Below are 22,869 nucleotides of genomic sequence, written 5' to 3'. Positions count from 1 at the left end.
TGTGTCTAGAGATTTGCTTTTCCAAATGTGCTGGTGGCTCAGTAGCATTAGGCTCACCTGGGAACTTGTAGCATCCCAGGCCTCTTCCCAGACTTTCTGAAAGAGATGTGTGTTTAATAAGAGCTCCAGATGGTGATTCAAGTGCACAATAAAGTCTGAGATATGGTGTCTGACCACTGGTTACATTAGAGTTATGGTTCCCATACTGGACGCACATTGGAATCACCTGGGGGCTTTAAAAGCCGTGGGTGCCCAGGGCCACATCAGGATCTGTTTGAATCAGCCGTGCTGTGTTCAGTGTTGGCAGCAGCTCCTGCCTGATAACTCCAACATGGGCTTTCATCTTTTGAGTCAGGTGAGCCTGACTCCCCAAGCTTATCTCCTCCAGCTCTACGTGTAGGATTGGAACGAACCCTAGATGGGTCCATACCTCTATCATAGGACAGACTTGGGTCATAGCTCCATCAGCTTAGCAGTGCCTGAAAGGCACGAAGATTGCCTACCTGCATGGTCCCCACTCTAACCAGTGGGTTTTTCAACACTGAAAGGTTTTTTCTTCTACTAACCCATCACACAAGTACCTTCAGGAAGGAGGATGTTTGCAAAACAAGGTTTGTGGTGGTGTACAGGGTCCTTAGCCAAGGTATCAGCTTTCTCCATGAAAGAGGTCAGGGAAGGGAAGGCCCTCTGATTAACTGATTTCAGGGGCTATTCCACATTTCAGGAGTAACTGTTTGGACAATTTGCCTCAATTTCTTTTTCTTTAAACTTGCCATTTTATGTCCTTGGGGAGTTGTTATATTACAACAGATTCTCCACCTCTAATTTTTTTTTCTTTTTGGTACTGGGGATCGAACTCGGGACCTGGTATTTATGAGGCAGGCAGTGGCACCACTGAGCTAAATCCTCGGCTGTCCACCTCTAATTTTTACACCACCACAATTCAATAAAAAAGCTTAGCAGTGCCCGAAAGATGTGAAGATTGCCTTCCAGGTCATCACAGGAATTGGATTAGGAACTATTACCCTGCAGTATGGCATGCAGCCAGGTGGCCTTGGGTTGGTCCACCTGTGCTCTGCTGACTTGTGGTTCTCAGAATAACAGTAGAAGGTGTGGGGAATGCAATAAGTTGAGATGAGGAGGGACTGGCTGGAGCTCCCTTGAGTTCTGTTCCAGTCCCCTCTCAGGCTGTATTTCATTCACATTGCCCTGGGCTACAAAACAAAGCCAGGCTGTTTTCTGGGGTCCCCCACTACCATACAAGTGGGGCATGTACAGATGAGACTACCTCACCTCTTCCTGAGCAGCATAGCATTGGGGGACCCACTTGCAATGAATCCCAAGCTTCTGTTGTCCCTTGTGCCTGTCTGCCTGTGATAAACCCACCTCATTTATCTTGTTGCATATATGCAGATTCTGTCTTACTAGGTTCAGGCAAGTTGGTAACCAGCAAACAGTAAGCCTTGTCCACAGAGAATTGCTCAGAATAGAAATGCCTGATGAATGAATTATCAGGGTACACAATTTTGTACCCCTACAGGTAAAAATATAAAACATCACCAACACTACCAGAGTCCCTTTTGTGAATCTTCCCATCAGTCCACTTAACTGTTGCTGTAACAGAAATCCCCAGATTGGGTGATTTATAAAGAATAGAGATTCCTTTTGGCTCACACTTCTGGAGGCTCAGAGGTGTAAGATCAGATACCCACACCCGCCTAGCTTCTAGCGAGGACCTTGTGCTGCTTTAACACAAGGCAGAAAGCAGAGGAGACGTGTGTGTGAAAGAGGGAGAAAATGAAGGGTGAACAGTCCACTCTCAGGAGAGCCACAACTCACCCATTCATGAGGGTTAGTCCCTGCCCAGACACCTCCCACAAGGCTCCGAACATTTTTTTGCTGGGGGATTAAGGTTCCAACATGTGAACTTTGGGGGACACACTCAGACCACAGCACTGCCCAGACACACATTCCTACTTCTCTGCAAAGGCCTTGACTTCAAACACTATCATTTTTTGATTTGTTTATCTGTCTTGAACTTTCTACAATTGGAGCCACACAGAATGTATTCTTTTTTTTTTTTTTTGGTACCGGGGATTGAACTCTGGACCTTGCGCTTGCAAGGCAGGTGGCGGAACCACTGAGCTAAATCCCCAGCCTAATTTTACTGATTTTTTAAAAGAAGCAGCTTTCAGGGCTGGGGATTTAGCTCAGTGGTTCCAGCACCTGCCTTGAAAGTGCAAGATCCCAAGTTTGATCCCTGGTACAAAAAAAAAAGTTATCTTTCTAAAAGAACCAGCTTTAAAAAATAATTAGCACACATTAATAATATAGAACAATGAGATTTGTTTGGTATATTGGTAATGCATCTAACATACTTTGATTGTTTTCATCCTCCTTACCCCCTTCTCCCTTCCTTCTCCTTGACTCCTTCTTCATCTCTAAAAGTGTACCTTCTACTTTCCTGTCATTCCTCCTTTTGTAAAGATTTCTCATACAAGAGAAAACTTGCAATATTTAACTTTTTGTGCTTAACCTGATAATTTTCAGTTCCCATTTTCTTGCAAGTGACATGAATTATGTCTTATTTATGGCTGAATAATATTCCATTGTGTATATACCTCACATTTTCCTTATCCACTCATCTGAAGAACCAGCTTGTTGTTTCACTGATTTCTCTTTACTGTTTTCCCTGTCATTGACTTTTTACTCTTTATTTTTAGTATTTTATTAGTATTTCTTTATCAGTATTTCTTGCCTTTTGCTTGTTTGAGCTTAATTTGCTATTTTTTTTCTTGTTTCACAGGTGGGAGGTTATTTGAGATGTTTCCTCTTTTCAAATAGAAGAATCATGTGCCATACATTTCTTTCTCAGCACTGCTTATACTGCATCCCCAAATTTTGATGAGTTATATTTTTATTTTCACTCAGCTGAATTTATTTATTTATTTATTTATTTACTTATTTACTTACTTATTTGTACTGGGGATCGAACTCAGGACCTTGTGCTTGCCAGACAGGTGCGGTACCACTGAGCAACATCCCCAGGCCTCAGTTGAATTTAAAAAATTTTCTTGAGGCTTATCTGTGATTTGTAGCGTTTTTTTTGAAGTATGGCTTTTCCTTTTCATATTTTTGGAGATTTTCCTGTTGTCTTTCTGTTATTGATTTCTAGTTTGATTATACTGTGGCTAGGGAAAATGCTTCAGTTCTATTAAATTTATTGAAGTTTATTTTCTGGCCCGGGATTTGGTATATGATTTTGCTACATGATCCATGAGTGCTTGCAAAGAAAGTATATTCTGCTATTGTTGTGTAGAGAGTTTTGTAGATGTTGATTCAATATTGTTGGTTAATGCTGTTGTTCAGTTCTATATCCTTGCTGACTTCCTGTATAGTTCATCAGTTGCTGAAGGAACAGGATGGAAGTTTCAAACTGTAATTGTGTATTTACTCTTTCAGGTCTATCATTTTTTTGTATTAATAGACTTTATTTTTTAGAACAGTTTTAGACTTACAGAAAAAGTAAGCAGATAGTGTATCTCTCCTCCCCCCAATTTCCCTGTTATTAATATCTTACCTTAGTATGATACATTTGTTACAATTAATGGGTCAATATTTGCACATAATTATTAACTAAGGCTTATCATTTATTCAGCTTCCTTAAGTTTTTCTTAAATCTCATTTTCCTGTTCCAGAATACCAGATTCCATGTAGCATGTTTCTTTTGGTTCTGTGATATAATATGAAATGCAGTATCCCTTCCCCCTCTTATCCATGGAAGATCCAAGATCTCTTGTGGATGCCCAAAAACCATGAATTATTGCCAGCCCTCTATATACACTATAGTTTCTTCCATGTGTTTTGCCTTGTTGCCATATAGTACTGGAGTTAATCTCTCCTTCCATGTTTTATGTCCTCTTTTGCATCAATAGCTTTGAGGCCATTCTTAAATCAAGGTTGACTTGAATACATACTTTGTGCTACTGGAGCAGTCAATCTGATAGCTGTCACTCAGTGACTAATGGGGGGCGTAAAATATGCAGCATGGCTGCCTTGGACAAAGGATGATTGATGTCCTAGACAGGACAAAACAGGACAGTGTGAGGTTTCATCTTGCTACTCATGACTATGTACAATTTAAAGCATTAATAATTTATTTCTGGAATTTTATATTTAATGCTTTTGGACTGTAGTTGACCTGGGGTAACTGTGAAAAGTGAAATCTCAGATAAGGGGGGACTACTGAATATATTGGTCTTTGTCCCTGGTTCTTGTCAGAGCTCAGAAAGCCTTTAGACTTTCCAGTTCTGTTATTCATAATGATTACCTTTTGATCACACCTGCTTTTGATGTAGGGTAGGCCCTTAGACACTCTCAGGATAGGGCCAGTCATCAGAAAGACCAAGTGATTAGAAAATTAGAGGGTTGGAACTTTCAGTCCTACCCATCAGCCTCCACAAAAGGGAGGTAGCTAGAGATTAAGCTTCTATTAAACATTTGGTAGCCAAGTGTTGTGGTGTACACCTATAATGCTAGGATTTGGGAGGCTGAGACAGGAGGATGACAAGTTTACATCCTGCCTGAGCAACTCAGTGATTTAACAAGACCCTGTGTCAAAAAGAAAATGTAAATAAAAAAAGCTGGCGATGTAGCTTAGAGGTAGTGCCCCTAGGTTCCATCTCTAGTAGTGAAAGAAAAAAAAAAGCAAAAAACAAAACAAAGTAAAACCCTCTGGGATAAAGTCTGGTGAACTGGATTGCTGAACATGTGAAGGTGCTGGGGGCAGTGTACCTGGACAGGGCATGGAAGCTCAATGTCCACCCATATCTTGCCCTATGCATTTCTTCATCTGGCTATTTGTCTGTTGCCTTTATAATATTCTAACGTAATATAATGTAATAAGCCAGGAGAATGTTGCCCCGAGTTTTGTGAGTCATTGTATGTAGCTAATTATCCAAGTGTCATGGGACTCCTGATTTATAGTGGGTTTTGCAGATTTTCTGCATCTGTTGAGATGTTCTGTGGCATCTGAGGTAGGGACCCAAATTGCTGCTTATTCCTTGCCATTGGCTGGCCATCTCACATGTCACTTGGTGTGCAATCACCTTTTCCTCATGGATTCTGATACCATATTCAAAGGATCTTTTGTTTCAGTGATAGTAAAACTAACACTGAGGCACAGAGGACAAGCTTATAGGCAAAAGCTTTGAGGAGGAAGAGAAGATGGGGAAGGGACTTCAGCTTGAGGATAAGAGCTGAAGGAGACAGAGCACAGATGGAGAAGGAAACAAAGGAGGAAGGCCAACTGGGGTTGCTGAGGTGGGCTGGGGTCCTGTTGATCATTATGTCTGTCCTAATTCTTCCGAGTGACTTCCAAGAAGACAATCTGCTTCCCACGAGATGGTTGCTCCTGCTTAGAGGAGATCTCATCCTGAGCGATCTGTCTGCACAGGCCCTGCTGGAAGCCAAGTGACTGCAGGGTTAGGGCAATGACTGGAGACTTCAGGCTCTAGAGGGTCTGGAACAGGACATTTTAAAAGCTGGTAGTTGAATGTCCCTGGTATCTTGAGAACATCTTAGTCACTCTTATCTTGGTGTCCTCAGTCTTGAAGGGGGTTGAGATAGATTAGGTAAATTTAGGGCTAATAAATCAGTTTTCAGCCAGAATTCTTAAGTGATTAAGATGCCTACATACCGAGCCAAGTGGGACTCTGACTCCAAGTTTTGGGTAATAAAGGAAACAGACATAAAATGAAGGCAGAGATGTGTTTAGTTACCCATGGGCATTTGTAGGTCCATGTGGAGAGTCAGTGCTTTTCAGCAAAATCAATTTTTAAATCCTTGACTTAGTTTGAAATGTCACCTAATGATTATTGCTGGGGAACACAAGACTATTAGTTTTTGGATATTTATTTACACTCAGGTAAATCACAAACCTGTTTTGAGTTTGAACTATTTATCAGTCAGTTATCTTGGGTTTTCTGGATAGAGGATTATATCTGCAATTTTTTTTTCCAGTACTGGGGATGGAATCCGGGACCTTGCGCTTGGTAGGCAGGTGCAGTGCCACTGAGCTAAATCCCCAGCCCTATATCTGCAAATTTTAATAGTCAAGTTTCTTTAGCTATTGCTTCTTTTCCTCCTTATTGTGCTATTGTTAGGAAATAGTAATTGCATTAACTATGGTATAATTATACAGTGTTGCATAAAGATTGGCATAGGATCACAGCTTTCTTTCTTTTATGAGACTACTTCTGAAGTTCCTGATAAGCATGCTGTTTGCTCTAGGTATGTTTTATCAGGTTAAAGAAATTTCCTTTTATATCTAGTGTGTGTTTGATTGTGAATCAATATTAAACATTATGATATGCTTTTTATTCATGTACTGAGATTATTAGGGTTTTCTACTTTGATCTGTCAATGTGTTAATTACATTAATAACATTACTTTTGATTTCTTTGTATTTTGAGGATAGTATTTATCTTATTGTATTACCTTAGACTAAGTTCTGCTTTGGTAACAAATAAGCACCTAGTCTGAGTAAATTATAACAGATTATCTTTTGTTCATATCTAATGAACACTGAGAATTGATTTCATATATTCTTTTTTCTGGTACTGGGGATTGAACTTGGGTCCTTGTGCTTGCACAGCAGGCAGCAAAACCACTGAGCTAAATCCCCAGCCCTGTCAGAGGATATTTTTTAAAAGAATGATTCATTTATGCTTTGAGAATATCTGCAGCTTGCCTTTGTCCTTGAACATCCTCTATTTAGGTCAGAAAACCACAGTCTCTCCACGCAGCTCCTAAAATCTTCAAAGCATGTGTACAACAAGATGTTATGTAATTCTCACAGAATTGGTGTGAGCTGGGCCCCAGTGACAGGAGGAACCTGGGGCTTGGTGGAAAGGATCCTTGTTCCAGGCTACAGGAGCGCATCACCCAATCTGGACCAGTGTTGCTACAGTTTAGGGCAGGAGCTAGATTGATGTTGCCTCTTATGGTAGGTAGATGACAAAAGTGAACTTAGTACTTCTCTCTTCCCTGCATCTGCGTGCTTTTCTATGTGACCTCCTATCTGCTCCTGCTAATGAGGTCATTATAGGGTGAATTGTGTTTCCCGCTTCATATTCACTGAAGTCCTAACCTTCAGTACCTCAGAATGTGACTGTATTTTGAGACAAGGTCTTTAAAGAGGCAATTAGTTTACACTAAGGTTTGGAATGGGCCCTAATTCAACACAACCAGTGTCCATATACAGAGAGGAGATCAGGACATATACACATACAATGTAAAGACCATGTGAAGATACCGCATTTACAAGTCAAAAAGAGAGCCCTTAGAAGAAACAAGTCCTGTCAACATCTGATCTTGGACCTCTGGCCTGCAGAATTGTGAGGAAATAAATTTGTTGTTTAAGTCACCCAGTCTGTGGTAGCTTTTTATGGCAGCCCTTACAAGTGAATACAGGGGTGGAGTCTGTTCCTCACCTCTTGAGTCCTATTTGGTCATGTGACTTTAGCCAAGAGAGTAGAGGGGAAGTGAACATATGCCAATAGGCTCTGTGTGTCCTACTTGTGCTCTTGCTCTTCTGTCATCACCATGACAATGTGCTTGGGTTATGCTGGTGAGGATGAGAGACACTGTGGAGCAGAGCTGAGTCACCCGAGTCATACCAGTCTTCCTAGTCAGGGTCAGTCCACCTCAGCAAAGAGCAGCCCTTAGACACATGAGCGAGCCCAGCCCAGGACAACAGTGCCTAGCCAAGCCCAGGTGCCCCCAGACACTTGAGCAAGAAATATTATTCTTGTACGACATTAGAGTTGTTTCATAGCATTGATGCGCTGGTAGAAGGCAGTTGCGCATGCTGAGCCTGCCTGTCCGACCTCAGAAGTTAGAGGAGTACTGAGGCTTGGGATGAAGTTGCAGAGGCCCAGTTGCTGCCTAGAAGGTTGAATTGAAGGGGTAGCTGAAGAGGAGGCCCTAGAGCCAAAGCCAGGGCCCCAGACCCCGAGCAGTGGGTAGAGTAAGTAGAAGAGGTTTCAGAGATGCAGGTTGTGACCTCAGTCTGTTTGCCAGTAGCATATCTGCCTCTGGATGTGACCCTGCTGCCTCACACTTATACCTTTGAGAGTCACCTAGCTTTCTTTTAGGAACAGGGTTGCTGTTCCTGCCTGTGGTCCTGCTTTCATTTAGGAACTGTTGCTTGGTGGAAGCAAGTAAGCCCTCATCAGTTGTAGAGTCTGGTCCTATTGGATACCCCTGGGCTTCTGCCGTTAGTTTCACCTTGGGGGATCCTGGAGGGAGCTGGAGTAGGCTAGAAGGCTAACTGCCAGAATATCCAGTCACTTTGTGATACATTGAAAATCTGTTTGGCAAATATTCAGTCATTTCCTCTCCCCCTGGAGCAGAGTATATTTTCCAGCCCACTGACTTTGGTCTTGGTCATGTGACTTGCTTTGGGCAATGGAATGTGAACAGCTATGATGCTATAAGAGCAGAAGCTTTTAACTTGTGTGCAGTTGATTTTGGTCTCTTGTATATTTGTCATTCGTCACAAGAAGTATGTACCCTAGGTAACTGATGATTCAAGGAGAATATGGGTAAAAAGAGATTAGACCTGAACTCAAAAAAGCCTAGAACCAAACCTCAGATCTGCAGATACAACAAGAAAAATGCTTGCTGTTGTAATTTGAAGTGAAGGGTGACTTGTGCCACAGAATTATTGCAGTAATAGCTGATACATCTTTTGGGGGGGGAGTCATCCAGCCCAAGAGGGATATTTCTGGGCACTGGTGATAGAATGGGCAATGGTTGAAAGACAGGGAAGCTACCCAGGGTAAACACGAGCTCATCCTCGAAAAGAGGCCTGAAAAGAGAGAGCCAAGGACTTGAGCCCATAGAATACATTTTCATGGCCAGACTATGGCCCAAGGAGCTACAGGAAACAGAAGCCAGTGGATATTCTTTTAGTTCAGTTCCCTCAGACTCAGGAAAGACCTTCTTCTACTGTCAATGCTTATTTCTTGCTGATGAGAGAGAATTTGTTCTTAAAATTCAGAGCTGCTGGCCCCTCCTCTTCCATCAAAGGAAACATCTGAAAAACCACAGTACCTTACTGTGGTCATCAGGTCCCTTTGGAGCCCAGACCCATAAATCTGGACAGACAGATGACCACAAAGTCTTTGGTGAACACTGAAAATTGTTGAAGGGGATCAGGAGGATGAGGCATCATGGCTCTGTCCTCAGCTGCTCATAAAGCAGTTCTTGGGCAGCGCTTTGGTGACTGGAAGGACCTCTTGGAGTTGGAGGCAGGTGGGAGTCTATACAGTGGAGAGGCATCAAGCCTTTTTTCTTACCCCCGCCAGTAGTGCCTTTGATCGCATGTGCAGGGACTGAGTAAGGGCAAAACTCTGGCAAGGGTTCCCATTTGACTTCCTCACTTTGGGGTCCCTATTGTTTGCAAATGGGTAGCTGATATCCTTACTTTTAAGACTTGTTTTGAATTTTTATCCTCATTTTAGGTCTTCCTTGGTATTTTAAGGGAAAGGCTCTTATAAATTACTTGCCACCTTAAATTGGAGGTGACTGTTTTTGATTTGAAAAATGTTTCCTGAGGTTTTAAGGGCTCCTAATAAGCCAGGTAGGTCTAGATTGTAACCCAGGAAGGGTTTGCTAAATGTAGGTATGGCACATGGAGATACTAGCTTCATCTTCAGAATCTCCCAGAATCCACCTCTTCCCATCACACTTACCTCCATCCCTCTGGCAAAGCCACTCATCTTTTGCCTGGAGCACTGCAGTTGCCATAGTAACTGACCTCCTTGCTAATCTTTGAACATGCCAGTTTCTTTCTAAGTCAACTTTTGCACCTGCTGTCCCCTTTGCCTTGATGCTTCTCCCAGGGACCTGCATGGCTATCTCCATTACCATCTCCAGGCCTTTTCTCACACATCACTTTCTAGCTGAGAACTTCCTGCAGTACTAAATCTAAAAGTGCAATCTTCCCATCCTTTTTTTTTCTTTGCTTATCACCATATAACCTACTGTATGTATTATGTTGTTTACTACCTATTGCTCCTGTATTTTCTAGAACGAGAACTCACAGAGGAGGCAGAGTCATTTTTCTCTTGTACACTGATGTATCTCCATTTAGTAGGTGCTCAATAAATATTACCAAATGCATGTATTGTTCAATGACTTCACCTGGCCATTTGTTCTTGGTTGGGTAATACTGGCTGGTCAGAGGGTCTCAGGAGGTACTTAGGCCCTATTTGTTTAGTTCACTGTTGGGGCAGGAGGAACTATGCACATAATCTCTGTGAGATCCAGGCATTCCGCCCTTGTAGGCTTGTCCATTAGGGTGATGATAAAATGCTCCCTCAGAGTTTGCAAATGAAAGCTTTCAATACTGTTTGCTGTGGGTTCCACTTTGAATGGACCCATGAAAGATGAGATTAGAGACAGGCAAAGTGAATTTGAATACACAGAGCAAGATGAAAGAGCTGGGCATGAAACATGAGGATGGAGAGGGAGATATCATAGAACCAGCCAGGATGTACCAGGAAGTGGTACCTTGGCCTAAGGTTTTTCCATTATCTATATGGCTCTGCCTTTCAGCTCTTTAAGTGGCTTTCAGTCCACAATTTGGGCTCCCATCAAGTTCATTTATTATCATGAGGACACTGGATTTTTGTAATCATCAAGTTAAATTTCCCATTAAAAATTAGCATGTTGCCCTTGGGCTTACCAACCTCACTTCCCTGTGAGTTAGGCAGTATGCATTAGCTTGTATGTGACTAGGCCTGCTTTCTAGAGCTGTAATACTGAGGACCAGCACCTTGGCACAACTAGCTAGACATTTCCTGGTGCCCCTTTTCTTTTTCACAGGTTTCTTCCAAAATCTGGCACTTTTGGTTTACCTGGGAAGATGTCTTTGAGGCAGAGGACTTCCAGAATAACTTCTTTGGACCAGGGTCCTGATATGTGTGTGTGTTTGTGTATGTGTGTGGCTTAGTTTATGCTGTTTGCAGATTAAGTAACTGCATACAAGCTTGAAATGCATTGATGACACATGTAGCAGACCCTGAAGGTGCCTGCACATCCATTCCCTGAGGGCTCTTGTTGCCAGGATCCTGATATTGGTTCAGGGTAGCACTATGCCCAATAGGAGGCAATCAGTGATCCCCATTGCCCTAAAACAAGTGTTGACAGACTTTTCCTGTAAAGTTCAAGATAGTAAAATTTACCTTGTGGGCTAAGGAGCCAAATTGAAGATATTATGTAGTTAACTTTCATATAATTTTTATAAGCTATGAAATATAATTTTTCAACTTTCCTCCCACTCTTTGTGAGCTGTAACAAGTCAGGTGGTGGGCTGAATTGGGCCTGTGGAATTTTTCAGATCCTTGCTGTAAACCAATCCCACTTACTTCCTTAATCTTCCCAGCAGGGTGGCCATGTAACTTGGTTCTGGCCAATCAGACCCTGAGTGGAGGGTGGCTCTGGGCAAGCTCTTCATAGCTTGATGGAAGGAGACAGGTTCTAGAGCCAAACCTCTTCTCCTTTGTTCTCTGCCATGAACAACAAATGAAATACGGAGTCATTGATCATAGGGCAACAGAGAACAGAAGCCCATCCAACAAAAATAATGAAGCAGATAGAGTTTGTCAATTCTGGCAACAGATTTACCTTGTAACTTGTCAAGTGAGAAAATGAATGTCCTGGGATTTATGCAGCTATTGATCAAATTCCCTATTGCTTACTATGTTCTCAGGTGACCCAATGTGCTAGGATGTCAATCATTGTCTGCACTGCTCCCCTTCTTTCTGAGAAACTTGCTTCTCACACTTGGTCTCCCAAAGGTTCTTTGTACCACATGACCCATATTACTCCTACCTGCCTGCCCCTACTGGTAGATCTGCCTCAAAATCTGCCAATCCTTAGGTTGGCCTGTGACCCGTGACTTCTGTGAGTTGGCTCAAATGAGGAATGGGACCATTCTGATTTCTCTCTCAGGAAAAGGAACTGAGGTTCCTTCTTTGGTTTCTGGCACCAGAAAGAGATAGACACAAACAATATGGCAGTCATGTGAATGGTGACTAGTGAAAGAAACACGCACAAATGTCACAGCTGAGGTTCCTGCAGATGTTTCCAATGCATCCTTACCTCTGGCTCCTGCCTCTGAAAGCTCAGCCTGTAGAGGCCCCATTTCCTGAGTTTCTTCTTGATTCCAAATGCATCCTGCAGTCTTCCTTTAGTTCCCTTAGACCAGAGCAGTTTCAGAATGTACCTTCCCTGGGGGAGGGGAGGCTTTCAGCATTTCTTTTGTTTCCTTGTTCCCCACAAGGGACAGGGTGGGAGAAGGGAAGTTGGAGCAGTCCAGCCTGGACCACTGGAAAGCAGTGCCAAACCCCCCTTCTTAAAGACCCCACCTCTCAGGGTCACTTGGGTCCACCTGGCTCCCCAGGGAGCCCTAGGCTAGGCCGAAAAGGCTAGGCCGAAAGCTGGGGGACCAGTTTAGCCTTTAGAAGCATCTGGTTTTGTGCTTCCCTGGAGCCACAAAAAATTTAAAAAAAAGAAAGAAAGAAAGAAAAAAAAAAAGAAATTACTTTCCAAGTGGATGTAGCCCCTGGGGGTATAACAGGACTGGAATAGAATCAGGGTCAAGAGGGCTTTGAGGAGTTGGAGCTCTGACAGGTCACTGAGGGTAGGGTGACGGAGGTCCCAAATCTTTCCCCAGAAACTGTCAGCACCCTAAACAGGAGGGACAGAGGGACTGACTGTGGTGGGGCAGTGCCTTCACCTGTAGGGGAAATGGGGCACCAGAGGAGAGGACTGGGTGAACTGGACAGTATGTAGGGTAAGTGGGTGTTCCTGAAGAAGTTCATGGTGCAGTGGCTCTCTGGGGCCATACATGGGCTCTAGTCCAGAATGAGCAGGATGAAAGTAACCAAGGCCACTGCAGGACGCTCGTGGGTTAGCTCAGAGCAGGGGATCTGAAAAGGAGATCTTGGGAGGATGAGAAGGCTCTGGCAGATGGACAGTGGAGAGTGTAGGACAGGCTTAGGGGCTTTGCAAGAGGCCAGTTGCCCCAGGGCTTGTATTTAGGGTGCTAGGGGTCACCCAAGAGCTCACACATCCTGAGTTATAGACAGTCTCTTGGGAGTCATTTATGTTCAAGTGGATGTGGAGTGGAGGAGACTATGTGGAAAGTTGAAAAAAGGGGACTAAAACCCCAGGGAACACTGAAGGGCAGGGATGGGAGCTTTGGAGAAGGCAGAAGGAGCGTGGTCAGCAGATCAGAAGAGACCCTAGGAGCATGGCCCAGAGGCATGGAGTGGCCACTTTAGGAGGCTAGGGGTGGCCACCAGCCTGGATTGAGGCCACCAGTGTGGACTGCAGCAGCGATGCAGGGGAGGAGACCAGGGAAATGGATGGTCCTAGGTGACTTGTAAAAGTGGCCCTGGTCTGAGGATGAGTGTGAGAAGCAAGGCAAGATGGGTGGCAAGAGCCCAGCAGACTACCCCTGGGGTCCTGGGTGGGAGCAGGAATGAGGCTAAGGATAGCGGAAGGTGACTTGGGCAGATGCCAGTGTCCTTGGAAGCTTGCTCCGGTCCCTGTCACATCTCACAGGAACATACTTATCTACTCCCAGATTCCTTCAGGCCCCCATCCCTTGAAGATTATGTAAAGGAATTCCCACTCCCTGAAGGCAATGGCCTCATCTTTTACGTGCACCTCAGGAACACCCTCTAATCAGCTCTAAGAGAAGGGCCTGAGGCAGCTGGGACCCAGGAAATGGTGCAGCGAATTCACATCTTCCAGTTCCTGAAATCACTTGCCAACACTCCTTCTCCAGAAGGGCTGTTGCTATTCCCTCCACTCCTCCTGGCCACTCTGTGAGCCTGTCAGTTCCCAACAGCAAGGTCAGCAGCAGTGTTTTATTGGTTATCAGAACAAGGTCCCAGATGCTCCTGCCACCACGTGGCCTCTTTGGGGCTCCCTTCCCTTCCGCACTGCCTGCAGGCTCAGTGCCCAGTGTGGAGGGTGCAGGAGAAAGCAGCTGTGTGCAGAGTCTCTATGTCTGGGGACAGGGCTGAGGCTTGAGCTTTAGGAATGTTTTGCACATGATCATGATGCCTGCAGCAAGTGCTGAGCAAGCTGGCACCTCCTGCCTCCAGTTCTACTGGGTTATCCTGGGCAGGGAGTCCTCCCGCAAACCTTCTGAATGAAGCCACCACCTATGGACTCAACTATCGTGCATGTGGAAGACAATGTTCACCTTGCCCAAAGAGACTCAGGGACTCTTCTCAAACCCAAGACTGATACTGAAACAAGTTGGGTTATCCCTGCCTAGGAGGCCAATGTCAAATCACTTGCCAGTGGGGCCTGTCCTGTCACTAACCCCCGGCTTGACTGATGGCCTCAACCTCTGTGAAAAGACAGCAAGAGCTGTCCCTTAGCTTTAGGGCAGCTAATATGCCCCAATGTGGGGTCCTCTTTGGTGTGCTCAGCAGTGTCTCAGAACCTGCCACAAACTTCCTTTCCTGTGCCTGGGGGACTGGGGGAAGCCAGATGGGCAAGCTCAGATCCTGTTATAGACCCACGTGTGAAATGTCTGCTTCTAAGCCCTGCACTGCCTGCCCTTTTAACGTTGTGAAACTGGCATCAAAAGCTTGAAACTACTGTAACCTTTCACTTAGACTACCTCCTTGGTACAGGACCAGAAACCTGGCTTACAGTACTTGTCCATGTTGGCCCCAGCAGCTGGCTCTTCCAGTTTCAGAACAACCCCAGGCACCCCTAGGTATTGTTTATCCAGCTCTCCTCCTCAGAGCTCACCGGACACAATCGTCACTGGTTGGTGTCATCTAGCTGAAGACTGACTTGCCCACAATCCCTAGGAATGAGATTTTACTCAAAGCTAACAAACCTGGTTTCCAGGTATGGGTTCTCACAATATCCATGTATACTTGTCTACTTGGGTTTGTATATTTTTTTCGTGTAAAATAACATTTACCAATTTAACTGATGGCCATCTTCTTCAGAGGCCCTCAGAACATCACAGATGCATGTGGGAAGACTGACAAGGAAAATTTGTGCTTATAATTACTATTTGGTTTCCAAGACTAATCATGCAAATTTTAAAAGCCAACAAGACTTCCAGGTCCTTTGGTTATGCAAAAAGTCCTGAAGGACAACAGCCATCAGTTAAAGAAACAGGTTGAAACTAGAAAGGTCAATGTAGACCCAGTCTATCCTGTTGGCCTAGAGTTTTTAGAAAAAAAGTTTTTTATGGAGTATAAGCTAAAGAGGAACAGTTTGCACAGTTTGGACAAAATATAAGTACTCTTACCAATAAATATGTTTCAAAATGACAAATAAAGCTCTCCCCATTTGGCAGCTTGGAATCCCAGCAAGAAGTGATGGGCACAGGCACAATGAGCTATGTACAGAGTGTAAACAGTAAGCCCCTTAAGGGGAAGGAAAGGGGCAGGACCAGGTGACAGGTGTGCAGGGAGGATCATGGGAGTGTGGGTTAGGGCAGTGGGCCCAGGGTAAATACAACAGGTTTGTACGACAGCCATCTAATATGCCATCAAAACTTGGTTGGTGACGGGTGCACTGGGTTCCTCCAGTCGGCAGTAAAGAGAAATGTGACCACCGAGGCCGCCTGGCCCCACTGACCATTTCCCAGGGGGCGGCGAGAAGGCCTCCGTGTTCTTCCTCCCGAGGGGCAGGGGCAGGGACAGGGGCAGGGGCAGGGGCAGGCTTCAAGGCCAGGCCGACCAGTTTCTCAAATAGGGAACGGGCCGAAAGGCTTCACGGATCCTGCAGCCCTTCCTTCCTAGCAAAAGAGTTCTGGGCACCTGTGTCCAGCAGGGGGCCCCATGACTGCCCAGCCTTCAAGGGCTCCAACCCCAAAGTCCAGTCCCAGTAGTTTAGGGAAGCCACAGAGCCACCACAGGATCGGTTTTCGAGTCCCTGATCCACACAGGCCTCGTGAACAAAGCCAGCCCCCCCCCGCCCCGCCCCCAGCACACTCCCCAGCCTAGCTCCGGCGTTCTTAAATATCAGTCTCCCGGAGGTTAGTGTAGTCAGCTTCTTCATAAGCCTGGCAGGTGGCGCCCTCTGCCAAATCCTGGGGGACTCCGAGAGACACGGCCTCCACTTCAGTGCGCAGGGCCTCTGGGCGCTGCGCGCCCCCGGAGCGGATCTTGTGCGACAGGCTGGAGACCTTGGCACGCAGCTGGGTCGTGGGTCTCCGGAGGGGCCCAAGCAGCCGCCACTCGCGGAAAGTGCTGGGCGGCTTTCGATGGCTGGAGACCGCAGCCTGGACCTCTGGCGTGCCGGGGGCAGAGGGCGCGATGAGGGCCAGCGGGGCCCCTGGGGGCGCGGCGCCCGGGCTGGGGGCGCAGTCGGGATGCGGGCCGCTGGTCGAGGCTCGCCAGTAGTGGCCGTAGACGCGCCAGAGAGGGCGGCGGCGGCGGCGGCGGCGACACTGGCAGCGCAGGAGGCGGAGGAAAGCGCGTTTGAACTCGCGGCTGGAGCAAGGGTAGATGAGAGGGTTCACGCAGCTGTTGAAGTAGCCGAGCCAGAAGATAACCTTGAACACACCTTCGGACGGCTTCAGCTGCGGGAACAGAGAGCCTGTTGAAAACAGAGACCCAGACGGTTAGCTGCTCCCTCGGGGAGCCCTGGGCACAAAGGGGTGAGCATCTTACCCTCCCCGAGCCAGGGCCAAAGCGTCCGCTAGGTGCTCTTAAGGGATCCCTCCTTAAGGGCTCCCACATATTCTTCAGGAGCTCCGTGAACTTGGACGGGGAAAATAGGCATTTTCACATCTACTCCCTTCTCCCTGAAATTGAACCAGGGTAGACAACAAACCAGAGAAGAGTTAGGCAAAACCATGCTGTTTTTGTAGATCAAAACTGGGGCAATATTGGCAGCTCCAGCAGATATTTTCCTATCCCATTCAATTGTTGCAGATGTTTTGAAATATCCTCTATGTATTTCACTATTTGGAAATGACAGGCATTAGAACTCACCACTAGATCTTGTTTAATGCTTTGACATCAAAGCACACTTCTCACTAAGTCACAAATTGCATGTGAAAATATTTTGACAACTTTTTCAACAAAGTCAGTTTCACTTGGAATCTTTTGTATTTGATGCTTTTGAAAGCATAACTCAGAAGGAAGCCACAGGCTTCACCAGATGCCTAAGTGGTCCCTAGCACAGAAGGAATAAGAACACCGAATGTCACTGTTGACCAATGCATATCCCAATGCCAGCACTGTGCTGGGCTTTAGATGTGAGAATACTGACACATGGCCCTTGATCCTTAGGCAGCAGTATGGACAAGATATTGAAACACAGGTGCCAATAGTCGTGCTCAGTAGGTACATAAAGTGAGGGAGCCCAGGCTCAGCAACAGCTTCTAGGCATCTCACAGGATGGGCAGAAGTCAGTGGGAGGCAAGGGACAGAGGAAGAGAGGAAGGGACAGGTGGGCAAGAGGATGCCAAGGGAATATCCTGCAGGGTAAACTCAGAAAGTTGTATTGGGGACAGATGGTGGAGGGGAAAGAAAGAAAGAAAGGGGGAAATACAGTCCTTGGAAAGGATATAGTTTCTACCTCTAAAAAGTGGCCACAAACAACAGTTGAGACATGGTGGGTTTGGGGTAGCTGGAGCATCAGTCAGGATGTGTCCAGGAGCCCACTTTTCCTGGGAAAGGGGTAGGCCAGTCTCTGACATGTGGGGACCACCAGAGTGGACCTCAGCCTCCAGGAAGGTGGTCCTTAAGAACAGCATCCCTCAATGGCTGCAAAGTCAGACTGGGCGCTGAAAATAACTTTGTGACTCAGGCTACAATTCTTTTATATTTAGCCCAGGATGACAAATCAGTGGACTATGCTTTCCAGTGGCGAGCTTGAAGTTGGCCAAAGGGCACCAGTACCAGCATCATTTTTATTTAGATTGGTGGGCAACAGGACATTTTATAGTACAGCCTAGATCTTGTTGTGAACATTAATATTCTAATTTATGCTCAGTTGATCTGTGCAAAGCCTGCTATGAACTGGGAATGACTTACATATGAAGGACCTGGACTTCAAATGTAGCCTTATAGCCCCAAGATTTCTCCACTGTGTTCTGTTGAAGGTTTTGTCTTACTTTGGGCTGTCCCAGAAACAGACTCTGGGACAAGGTTTCAAATGCAACACCTGGAGTGGGGAAAAGGCACAGGGACAAATGGAAAGAGATGTGTTACCGGGTTAGTTGCTGATGCGAGGAACTGGGGCTTAATCCCACTAGGGGCGCTCTGGGTGATTATGTAGAACATGAATGCCAGAGCTACCCCACCAGTGGGAGAGGGAGGTGGGGCATTTATTTACACACTCATGCCTATTAGTTTTTGCGCAGCTGCCTCTGGGTCTTGATTCTTTTCCACTCACTGCCTGCTAGGTGGGTAGATGAAGATGGACAGAATCCCTGGGAAAGTGAAGCAGGCAGGTGCTCAGGCAGAAGTGGGCCCATGTGCACTTAAGGTCTAGGGCCTATGGGGGTGCTGACAGCACTTGTCTATTGGCTCTCTGCCCACTGTGTGTAGCTGTGTTGCCTAGGAAATGCAGACATTTGTGCCTTGGGCTCTCAAGAGCCTTTTCCTCTTCTCCTCCAGGTCTGAGGCTTCCACTGCCTCTGCCCAGAGGGCTCCAGCCTCTCCCGACCCCTGCCTTGCTTCCTCCACTGCTGCCGTTAGCATTCTCGCAGTGCCCACAGCCTCCTGTAAGGATATCTGGGGGACAGAGGGTTGGGGGCATTTCCCTCCCCATTGTGTGCCATGAGTGGGGGGAATGGGGAGCTGCTGCAAGAACCTGAGAATGAGCACTGTCCCAGTAATGACGCCCTGCTGTGAGGCATCAGTGGACAAATGCCTCCTCAGCCATTATCATCTTTTGCCTCCTCTAGTCCCTTGGGTCACCCAGCTGCCTCTCCTGCCTGGCTTCCCTGTCCCTCCCCAGCTGCTGGCACATACCTTTGCCTGCTCCTATACAGACTCCATGGTTTGGATACAGTTTCTCCCCCCAAAGAAGCTTAGTCCCTGGTGTGGGGATGTTGAGGTGGTGCAAACATTAAGACGGTGCAGGCGGGGTGGGGGGGGTTGTCTAGTGAAAGGTAGCTAGGCAGTGGCTCCACACTCATGAATGAGTTAATGCTGTCTGGTGGGTGTGGGTTGGGTCTCACATGCCTGGGTTGGTTCTCACGGGAGTTGGTGGTTCTAAAGCAAGGCCACCACACACACTTGGCCCCTTGGCACACAGCCAAATCCCTTCCTCCTTCTCTTCCATGTGTGAAACAGCCAGGCAGCCCTCGTCAGATGCTGGTGCCAGGCTGTTTGGACTTTCCAGCTGCTAGAACCATGAGCCAAATAAGCCTCTTTTCTTTATAAAGTACCTGGCTTCAGTTATTTTATTATAACAACACAAATTAGATGAAGACAATAGGAAAGTTTCAGTGGGTATGTGCGGGGCTCAGGGCCAAAGCCCCTCTGTCTCTCTACCTGAGCAACCCCCTTCTTGGCCCCTGTGTGCTCCCTCACCCACTCCCCACACTGTCTGCAGCTTTTCTTGCAGCAAGGATAACTCATCTGGCAGCTGTCCTTGCAAAGGAGGCCCTCATGGGATGCCTGTCCTCCAGCTCTCACCTCTTCATCCAGGCACTTGGCACCACCCCTTTTTCTGTGGCACCAACATCTCTCTATAGTCTTATGTCTGTCTTTGTGCACCATAGCCATGTGGCTACAGTGATCTTGGGCTGTCCCTGGCCATGACATGCTCCCCAGTCTGGCCTTTGGCCTTTTGCACATAGTGTTCCTGGATGCCCTTCCTCCATGCTGAGTACTGCCAGGTCCAGGGGCCCCCTTCTGGAAGCCTTCCTTGTACCATCCACTCTTGACCCAGAAGATCCCCCCCCCCCCCCCGCACCACTTACTTCTAAGGGCTAGAATCACTGGAGATAAAGATTGGTTTCCTGCTTATCCTGTCATTAAATGCTTGGCTCACAGAGGGTGCCTGATACATTTATGGACTCTTCTCTTTCTACCACGCCCTGGCTTTCATGCACCTGAATTCCTGACAGCCCCTGAGTCCCCCCCAACTTTGCTCCATCTTCTTGTTACTGCCTTGGCCCAAGCCACCATCCTGTTTACCTGGAGGGCCCATCTGTCCCCCAAGCCCTCCTGCTCTTGTGCCCCCACAGCACATTCTCCACACAGCAGCTTGGCGGTGGTGTGAGGGTCCCTTGAAGATAGAAGCCTGAGCATTTCATTTCTTCCCTTAAAACCCATTTTCCACAGCCGGCTACAACTTCCTGTCCTCTCCCTTGGTCATCCACACTCTGACCTTCTGCCAGCTCCCTGGATTTCTCCTATCCCCTCTTTCCTCCTCAGTTTAGCCAATACTCCTTCCCTTCTCCACTTTGCCACACCCACATTCTTCTTAATTTAGGTTGGACTCATCCAGCCAGATCTCAATCAGGGAGCAAGTGAGCCACTCCTTGAGCACATTAAGTCCTACTTCAGCTGTGCCCTGGCTCCCTCCCGGCAGCTCTCTCCCCTGTCCTGTTCTCCCAGCTTCCCCCTTTATGTGCTTGGCTGCCACGCCTTCTTCATCAGAGCAGCCAGCCTGCTCTCCTGTCTAGCCCCCACCACTGGCCTGAGCCTTTGCCCTCACTTCCTTCTTGATAAGAAAGGAGACCCTCTTCCCTCTCCCACCAAGGCTGGCTTCCCCGCTGTGTGGAGGTCCTCTGTCTATTATTCACCCTGTCACAGCTGCTGCCTCTCTGGCTGTGATCCTGTCTCACCACCCTTTTTAGCCCACACTGCTGCTCCTCCTCCCCAACTGCACATCACCAGTCAACCACTGCTTTCCCCACACCCCACTCCCAGATCCCTGAGCCTTCTGACCTTGCTCCTGTTCCTTTAGGTTCCACTCATCTCTCCTGTGGTTCCTAGGGGCCACCGCTATAGTTTTCCCACTCCTTGTCAGTTCCTTTGTTGCTCCGTCCTCATTTAATCTGGTGCTCTCTGTTCACTGCAGTCTCCTGGCAATGTCATACACATTCATGGTTTTAAAGACTGGCTTCAGAGTGACAATGCTCACATTTCTGTCCCAGCTCAGACTGCTCTCCTATTCCAGACTTAGCAGTCCAGCTGCCTGGCACACGTCTCCATGTGGGTGTGTGCTGGCATTTCACACTTTCCCTGCCTGTGTGACATTTGCATTTCGCTGGGGAAGACTGGCAATGCGTGGCATCAACAAGGAAGGTGGAAGGATATCAGAGAGAAGAACATGCTGCAGAGGAAAAAGATAAAGCCAGGAAGGAAGACAGGTGTGTGTGTGTGTGTGTGTGTGATGTGGCTAGGTGTGGTAGTATAAATTTTGAAGAAAGTGGCTAGGAAAGACCTGGTGAGAATGTGACATTTGAGTAAGGAGCTGAATCAAGAGAGTCTGAGGGAAGAGGATTCCACATAGAGGAAACAAGAAGTTCAAAGGCCCTGAGGGGGCTGGTAAGTCTGCAGAACAATGATGAGGCTGAGGTGGCTACAAGAGAGTGAATGAGGACACACAGGATGGAGATGAGGTTAGAACTCAACCTTGACCTGGCTCCTTGTGCCCTCCTGCCCTGTATGGGGCCCCATCATCTCTCCCCTTGCCTGGGTGACTACCACAGCCTCTCTCACTTGTACCCTCCCTCCCATCTTCTCCCAACCTGGCAGCTAGAATGATGTGAAAAAAAAATCTGGTCATGTCACCGTCTGCTCAAAACCCTCCAACAGCTGTGAAGATGGTGTCTGCCTCAAGGGGCAGCCCCTGCCAATGGCAGGCTGATGAAGGGATAGGAAGGCCAGGCCCCTTGTGCCCCAGTGACACAATTCTGTGCTGCTCTCTTTTTGCTCCAGAGGTCCTGGGTAAGGTGATGGGAGTCCAGCTGGCCTTTGGGTTTAGCGCCCCCCACCCCACCCCGCTTCTGCCTTCCTCCCAGGAGTCTCCTGAGAACCCTCAATTACTCCTTTGTAAAAAGAACCCCCATCTCAAACTCTGGTTCTAAGGAACCCGATCCAAGGCACTTGTCAAGTGTGTGGATGTGACTTTGAGCTCTTTTGCTTGGACCCTACCTTTGATCCAAGAATTATTTCTTGGTCACTACCTGAACTCTTCTGCCTCCTAATGGGAAAGATGGGACAGGAATGTCCCCGTTTGTGTCCATTTCTCCCCATTCAAGAGGTAGGATAGGATGGCTGCCTTTTCCACTTATGAGGGCAGTTGGTAAGGTCGCAGGCAGAAAATTACCACTCACCCATCTCCTGCTGCTTCTCTCTGCTCCTTATCCTTGTCCTTGTTTTCTCAAGGACTGAGTCTCTGTCAGCTGGCCTGGCTGCTCCTGCCTGCCTTCTTCTGTTCCCTGAATTGAGGTGGTTATGATTGGGATAGGTGGCCCCCAGAGACCTGTGTGTTAAATGCTTGGCCCTGGCCCATGGAGCTATTTCCAGGTGTTGGAACCTTGAAGAGGTGGGGCCTAGTGGAGGCCTTTGGGCATTGGAGGAGTGTCCCCAAAAGGGATAATGGGATCTGGCCTTGTCCTCTTCCTCTTCTTTTACTTCTCAGTCTTGAGGTGAGTGGTTTTGCTCTACCAAGCATGGCCGCCATGATGAGCTGCCTCGATGTGGACCAAAGCAATGAGCCAACCCATCATGGTCTGGAACCTCCCAATCTGTGAGCTGGATACATCCTTCCTTTTTATAAGTTAGTCATCTCAGGTATTCACATGGATATATAAAGGTGACTAACATGGGGTGCCTG

The 22,869-nt window shown here is 47.0% G+C and overlaps 1 protein-coding gene across 1 annotated transcript in view; it reads right to left on the bottom strand.

Annotated features, from left to right (window-relative positions):
- Positions 1-7,045: 7,045 nt before the first annotated feature.
- Positions 7,046-22,869, bottom strand: part of Adra1d (adrenoceptor alpha 1D) — a 30,226-nt gene continuing 14,402 nt past the window's right edge. Inside the window, exon 2 of the mRNA XM_004840767.4 lies at positions 7,046-16,656. Within this exon, the coding sequence (XP_004840824.1) occupies positions 16,073-16,656 (584 nt within the window). The 3' untranslated portion in view covers positions 7,046-16,072. The remainder of the gene's footprint in view (positions 16,657-22,869) is intronic.

Source organism: Heterocephalus glaber, unplaced genomic scaffold, assembly GCF_053883595.1.
Source record: "Heterocephalus glaber isolate CG9 unplaced genomic scaffold, H.glaber_assembly_v1.0 deba00001532, whole genome shotgun sequence".
Lineage (NCBI taxonomy): Eukaryota > Metazoa > Chordata > Mammalia > Rodentia > Bathyergidae > Heterocephalus > Heterocephalus glaber.
This window is presented reverse-complemented; position numbering and strand designations above follow the sequence as displayed.